Genomic DNA, 6,988 nt, shown 5'->3' on the forward strand with positions numbered 1-6,988 from the left:
AATTTTCCTTGACATGCTACTTTTGCATTTTGTCAAGCAATTCCTTCACCTACATTTATAACTGGAAAATTCCCAAGAGAATTGAACCATGTGGTTTTTCTGATCATGTAGATCAATGCTTAGTGTGTTTCTATGACAGTGATGCCATTTTGAAACGTATATACTTACATTTAAGCTCACCAATGTAACCCTGAAAGAAAAGCACTAGAAATCAAAGAGAACAGAGTAAAAAAAAAAAGAACAGTCCAAGCCAAACAATATCCAGCTTTATTAAAGGTACTTTTCATAAAACAATCAATCAATGGTATTCAGGCAGGACATGGTCTACAATCTGCAATGTTTTACAACAAATTCCAACTCCCCTTTCTTCTTGGACTACCAAAATGTAAAGTTACTATATAAAACCCAATGAAATCTTCAATTCTTACTTAGAACAGGGAAAGTTTAGAGTGAGGGTGGACACTTTCACATTTAGTATGTTGTTTAACAACTTTTCACAAGCCTACCCTGACTTTTAGAGGAAAACAAAACCGTAGAATTCTTAATTTGAAGATTCACAATATAAGAAATGTGGCTCATCTGAGAGCCATCCTTCCCCCACCCCATAGTATTTGACACCAGAAGTCTGGATTGCCTGACACTGTGAGTACGAATCTGATTTATGAGAGCAAGTATCAAAAGACCCTATGCCACACTCAAAGGAGTGGTAAATGCAATGCAAATGACAATGTGAAAGAACAGACAGAGGAAGTCTAAGTACTGTTTTAAATGTACCTTCTCCTCAGACACAAGCATTTTGGGAACTTCAGTGTTCACTCAAGTATTTCAGAAACCAAAGATGAACAATATCAGGGAATCCCCCTTTCTTGTGTCCATGTAGACCCCCTCTTGTAAAATTGAAGGGGGGCTTTAAAAAGCCCAGGTTCTAAGTAACAGAGTCAATGGCATTTGTCCCCTCTCCTTCCCCCAAAACACAACAACGAAGCGTTCTGTGTGCTAACAACATAGCTTTAAAAAAAAAAGTAAAACAAAATTCTGCATTGTTATAAAACTTGATAAAAAATAGTATTTCAAACTGTACAGTCACCAGAAGTACACAGTTATCAAAAATTCACACAATTCACTTGGCATCCCCAGCACCTTCAGCTTTCTGTGCCTGAAAGACAAAGGCAGTCCCGTCAGTTTTCTTTATGCTAATGCAAGCTTACTACCCACATAGGCCAATGTCTGCATGAATCTATGTAAATTATATGAAACAGACACACAACCAATAACACAATGCAAGCTATTATGAGAAAGTATTGATGTTAGACTTGAGCAGAAGAACGAAGACAAATATTTCTTACATAATTTTTAAAACTGCAATCTCATATACAATCGGGAGCATACTATTCCATTCATACACAATCATTTCACAACAAATTAACAAAGGAGTTTGGAGGAAACATGCTGGTCCATATCACTAAATATATAGTTTAGTTTAGCAAAGTAAAGAAATCTACTATATTGCTATTATACCTGGTCTGTTTTGGCATCTCCATTTTCTGCAGGATTGTTTCCATCCTTGCCTGCATCAGCTTTCCCCTTCTTCCCCTTAGGTACCTTCTCAGCCTTCTGCCAATCAATGGAAATAATTAATAGTTCACAAACCATAAACATCTGCTGATATAAAGGACTTCACACAATTTAAAACAATTGTTTGAACATAAGTATCTCAGACAAGAGAACAAAGATGTATTCGAGTTCAAATTGCATACAATTTGAATTTTACCTTTGGAGCTGTTTTTTTAGGTTTAGGTTCTGGCTTTGGAGGAGCAGGTTTCTAGAAAAGACAGAACAATTCAAAAGTAGTTTTGAAACAATAAGGTATTTGTTCACTTTAGTATATGATGTCATGCTTAACAGCCAACTTAATCCCTTTCAGGGTGTCAATGAGTTGACTATCAGTAGTTCTTTAGAAGTTACTACTGCTAACAACCCTAAAGGACATTCCATCACACAACATACTTACAGCAGATAACCTTGCTGATCTCCGCTGTGGCTGTTTTAAAAAAAGAAAAGTTAACCATTAGAATGAATTGTTGTTTTTAGAATAGAGACCTAAAATCCAGCATTCAAATACACACATTACATTCTACTGATACAATTTTCAAGATCAGAAAGCTAACATACTTCTAGTAGCATATCTCCATCTGACAGGTAAGGTTAAAATGAGAACAATGTGGTAAGAAAGCTAGATACATACAAATCTTTGCAAATTACACCACAAGCTTAACCATCTCTACTCAGAAGTAAGCTCAACTGAATTCAATGGGGTTTAGTGGCAAGTGAATACATTTGGGATTTCAGGTTTACTCTATAACATAAAAATATAGTAATGCTCTTACCTCATCCTTTGCTTTGGCCTTGTCACCCTTGGTATCTCCTTCAGCCTACAAGGAATTAAAAAGTGAAACAGCTGAAGAAACCCTACACCACCAATCTAATTTCTTCGGAGGTTTTAAAAACTTGGATAAGCTGCTACTTAAATATATAAAGAAAAATATTTAATGCATTGCAAAGCTGACAATCTCATCTTTGTCCGATTCCTTTTTCCTCAAATTTTAAAATAGCACACACTCTCACAACTACTTAATATTATTTTTCCTCCCTGTATACAGTACAGAAAGCTGCCATATACAGAATCAAACCATTAGTCAATCTAGCTCAGTATTGTCTACATTGACTGGCAGCACTTCCCAGGGTTTCAGACAAGTCTTTCCCAGCCTTATCTGGAGCATGGATTGAACCTGGAACCTTATGTGTGCTAGGCAGATGCTTTACTACTAAGCTATGGCCTTTATATTTTAAATCAAGACATTGGCATTTTAAATCCTATGCTCAGAAAACCAAGAAATTGCTTGTGAAAAATCAAATAATTTTTCTGGTTGCATAAAGAAAATATGCAGCATAGAAGATGCTCCCTGGGGCCATATAGTGTTGTCAGAAGCATCAATTATTGCAATATTCCAATTTATGTTCCTACATAACCAAGTTTTACTCAATGCAAGTTCCCATAGTTTTTGACAATTATCATTTCAATAAATTTGATATAATTATTACTAGTATCTTCTAATTTTAAAAAATGGCTATATTGTATGCATTTCTGCATCCTTAGTGACCATATGTTCTCCCAATGAGAGATGTGTTTGTGGGAGGGTTGTGTGGATAACAGCATTGCCAGATGCCCCTAATTTTGATGCATTATTCTTTATTCCCCAACACTGCAGCTCTAGGCAACATAATGGCTCCTTTTATTTCAGAACACTATGACCTCTATTGAGTCTGTGTAACAGACCCAAGATCTCACTTATTTCTGGAATTTTGATCTCGCAATTTGAACCTTGCTTGCCTGCCTACCCCTAGTGCCTCTTCAGACCTATGAAACCACTCACTGTGCGACATTTAAGGCTGTACCGACTCTCTTGTCGCTTTAAGCCTTACGGGATCATCCCTAGATTCAGAGCTCAGGCAACTCCCCTGGGCCCAACATACCACCTCCTTCCCAAGACACAATTGGGGAAACAATCCCGAATGCCTCTTTGAAATGAAACGTGGATTTGGCAACCTAAAGGGCTCCAGAGAAGCAAGCCACTACGTGTACGTGTGTGGGCAACTCTAACCCTCCTTCGCCTCCCAACACTTAAGATGGTCACTTTCCCCCTTAGAGAGAAGGCAGGGGGCGGGAAAGATTCGCTAAGGAGCGCATGTAGGGCGGGAGGCGGGGCCTCTCCAACATCTTCACTGACAGGGGAAACCTCCATCCCCCGCGCAAACAACTGACAAGTCTCTCGCCAGGACTCCATAGGGCTGATCTTTCCCCTCCCCCAGGGCTTTCAAAACTACCGCTTTTTTTTTTTTGGCCTTCCCGCCTTTTCGAGAGCGCGGGGGATGGCGGGGGAGAAAAGCCTGCGGCCCCCCCCCGTCCCCATTACTGTATTTATTTGTGAAGGAAGCGGGGGGGGGGGGGGAGGCGGATGACAGAACGCGAGTGGGAGTGCGCGCACGCGCCCATTTTTCCAACGTACCCCGCTTTATGTTTGCACGCGCGCGCCCAAACACCTACAACCAGCCACGCACGTGCCTCTCTCCAGCCAACCACCCTCCCGCCAAAAAAAACAGCCAGCTCGCTCCGGCTAAGCTTAGTCTCTTATCTTCCATATCTTGCTCTTCTGCCCACCCGCTGGCGGGCGCGTGCCCCTTCCCTATTGGTGGGGACTTAAGTGAGCGCGCGGGCGAGAAACTGCCAATGATTAATATTCTCGCGCCCATTCGAGTGCGCGCGCGCGCGCGCCGTCTCTCTCGCTCTCTCTTCTTCCTTATAGTTCCCCCCCTCCCTACCCCCGGCGATCAAGAATGCGCGACGGTTAACGGTCGTTCTCGCTCCGCTCCGCCCACTCCTCCTCACTTTTAAGTCCTCAGAAGCACCGTCGAGCCGCCTCGCGCGCGCGCGCTCTTCCCCCGCCTCACAACCGTTAACCGCTCGTGGAGGAGGAAGGAAAGGAGAACCGGGGAGGGTGGGGGGGAGAGGGAGAAAGAGGAGGAGAAAGGAAAGAAAATGGCGGCTGATCTAAATCTCATCCCCGCATAAGCACCGCTCCTTCTGCAAACTACCATGTCTCTTCCCCACTTCCTCCTTCCCCGTCTCCCGTCCGAGCCATTAGGTTCTCTCGCTGCAGCCACGTACCTTTCTCTTGGGCATGTCGGCGGCGCGTGACAGAGGGGGAGAGAAAGAGAAAAAGGAGGCTGGGTTGGAAATATAAAAGCGCGGTCTCTGTAGGAGGGAAGGGAGAAACTCAACCGCCTGTAAAAAAAAAAGGAGGGGGGTACAGAGAAGCCGCGCAGCAAGGAAGAGCAGAAGAGGAAAAGAGAGAAAGGGGGGCTCCGTTTGTTGGGTTCGCTCGTGTCGCTCACGACCCCACTAATTTGAATCGGGTGTTTATAAAGTTTTATATAGAGCCGGACGCGGCCCAACCGGTTCCAGCCGGATCCCCACCGCCCCGGCTGCCTATTGGATAGAGCGCGTCACGTGGCAAGGGCCAGCCAGGGCGGGCGCTGCGAGGGGAGGCGAGGAGCGAAGGGGGCGCGCGCAACTAGTAAATCCTCCCTGCAAGAGCTGTTGCTCGGTCTTTCGACCACGGCGCGAATTTGTTTTAATGACAACAATAAATGGCAATACTAAGACCGACCCTCGGCGCCGTATAGAATTTTATTTTTATTTTTAATAATAACCCGGACCTCTTTTTCGTTACGTATGTACGCAAGAAAGAAAAATGCATTTCGTAGATTCTCATACCACTCTTGCTGCCTCCCCCCTCCATTAAAAATAATAAAAAAAACAATAATTTCTCTTGGGTTTTAAAAAAACGCACTGCAAAATTAATTAATTAAATAATATAAATCCTCTTGGTTGAGAAGGAGCTCTCTGCGTAATCTTCCCAACTCCTCTGGCGCGGTGACTGGACTTGCGCCCAGGTAAGCGTACATAAAGCTTGCGGTCGAAAGTTACCGCTGAGAAGCCAGTGCAGTGTCTCTCTCTCGCTGCAGGAGGGCGAAAGACCGACCTGCCTGGCGCACCTGCACAAGCCATGGCGCGCCTCTCCTGCGAAGGCAGGAAGAAAATGTTTCCGAGAAAGGGCCTTTCCCCTGTTCTTCCTGGCCCTCCAAGCCAACAACAACAACAAGAAGAAGAAATCTGGGTGGAAGCTTGGGTGGAAGAAGATGGTGGCCTCTTCTAGCGCTCGAAGGGAAAGGAAGGTGCGGTCATTGCCTAGCTGAGGAGGGCAGAACGCAACCCACAGCGCCCTCTTCCTTTTCAACCTTGACTACGAACTGGCAGGGTCTCCCTCAAGAGCGAGCAGCAAAGGGCCTCAGGTGCAGCAGCCACCTCGCCTTTCCCCTCTCCAAAGGGAGAAAGAGGGGGAACGGAAGCATTCTTGCGGCGCGGGGACACTTTTACCGAAGACGCTTCCTTGGCAGGGGCCAGGTGAGGAGCTGTCCTTTTCAGCACCATTCTGTCCTGCTGCTGGTAGAATACCCACCCCAAACCCCAGCAGTTAGAAAGAGGCAGGGACAGATATGGAATACCTGCAGAAAAAGGCATGTTGCCCACATTGGATCTGTCATCCTATGTAGTGTCTCCTTTAACATAATTTGCCTTGCAGTGGACACACCATGCAACATCATTACAGCTTGCACTATTAAGTGGTACAGGTTACATTCAGGGTGAAGTTAAATGAGAGAGTTGCAGTGATGTCTTCACTCGTATGAATAATTTCATGTGGCTTATATAGCATTAGAACACATTCGTCAATTGCACATGCACAGCTAATAATGGAGGACCTTATCGTCTTTGTTCAGAGGCAGCGTGCCACCAACTAGGCAATTGCTGAAGGGGCTACTTTTGGAAGCAGAATGCTGAACTAGACACAACTATGTTCACAGGATGTAGTGATGGCTACCAACTTGGGTGACTTAAAAAGAGGATTAGACAAATGAATGGGGGTGAGGCTATCAGTGGTTATTGGCCGTGATGGCTATGCTCTGCCTCCACGGCAGAACACCAAATGGATTTCCAGCAGACATCTGGTCGTGCACTGTGAGAACAGGATGATGGATTACATGGACCATTGGCCTGATTCAGCAGAGATTGACTTCTTATGACATCCTTCTTCACCGCATTTCACTTGGGAGGTGCTCCTGCCAAGGCACCCAGAGGAGCCTGCATGCTTCACCTGACTGCTGTCCAGAGCAGCAGAGCAACAGTCTGGGGAGCATGTAGATGGGCAGGTGGGCTCCTAGCCACTCCAAGTTCAGGGATGGGGAACCTTTTTCAGTCTTAGGGCAAAATTCCTTTGTTGGCAACCATCCAAGGCTGCATGGGTGACCAGACACAAGGGTGGGTGGAGCAAAGAGAGAGATTTACTTTTGTACATTAAGCTTCCTTCCA

General features: G+C 44.8%; 1 protein-coding gene across 2 annotated transcripts; it reads right to left on the reverse strand.

The window, feature by feature from the left end:
- Positions 1-244: 244 nt before the first annotated feature.
- On the reverse strand, positions 245-5,050 carry HMGN2 (high mobility group nucleosomal binding domain 2). Of its 2 annotated transcripts, none has more exons than XM_079986533.1 (6): positions 4,727-5,050; positions 2,388-2,432; positions 2,012-2,041; positions 1,772-1,822; positions 1,519-1,614; positions 245-1,156 (listed from the first exon to the last, which is right to left on the reverse strand). In XM_079986533.1, the coding sequence occupies exons 1-6, from the start codon at positions 4,739-4,741 to the stop codon at positions 1,121-1,123; spliced, it is 273 nt and encodes a 90-aa protein (XP_079842659.1). In that variant the 5' UTR covers positions 4,742-5,050; the 3' UTR covers positions 245-1,120. The 2 variants fall into 2 exon arrangements, with proteins under 2 accessions (XP_079842659.1, XP_079842658.1); XM_079986532.1 differs by lacking the exon at positions 4,727-5,050 and adding an exon at positions 3,789-3,818.
- Positions 5,051-6,988: the final 1,938 nt, after the last annotated feature.

This window comes from Podarcis cretensis (assembly GCF_951804945.1).
Source record: "Podarcis cretensis genome assembly, chromosome: 8".
Classification (NCBI taxonomy): domain Eukaryota; kingdom Metazoa; phylum Chordata; class Lepidosauria; order Squamata; family Lacertidae; genus Podarcis; species Podarcis cretensis.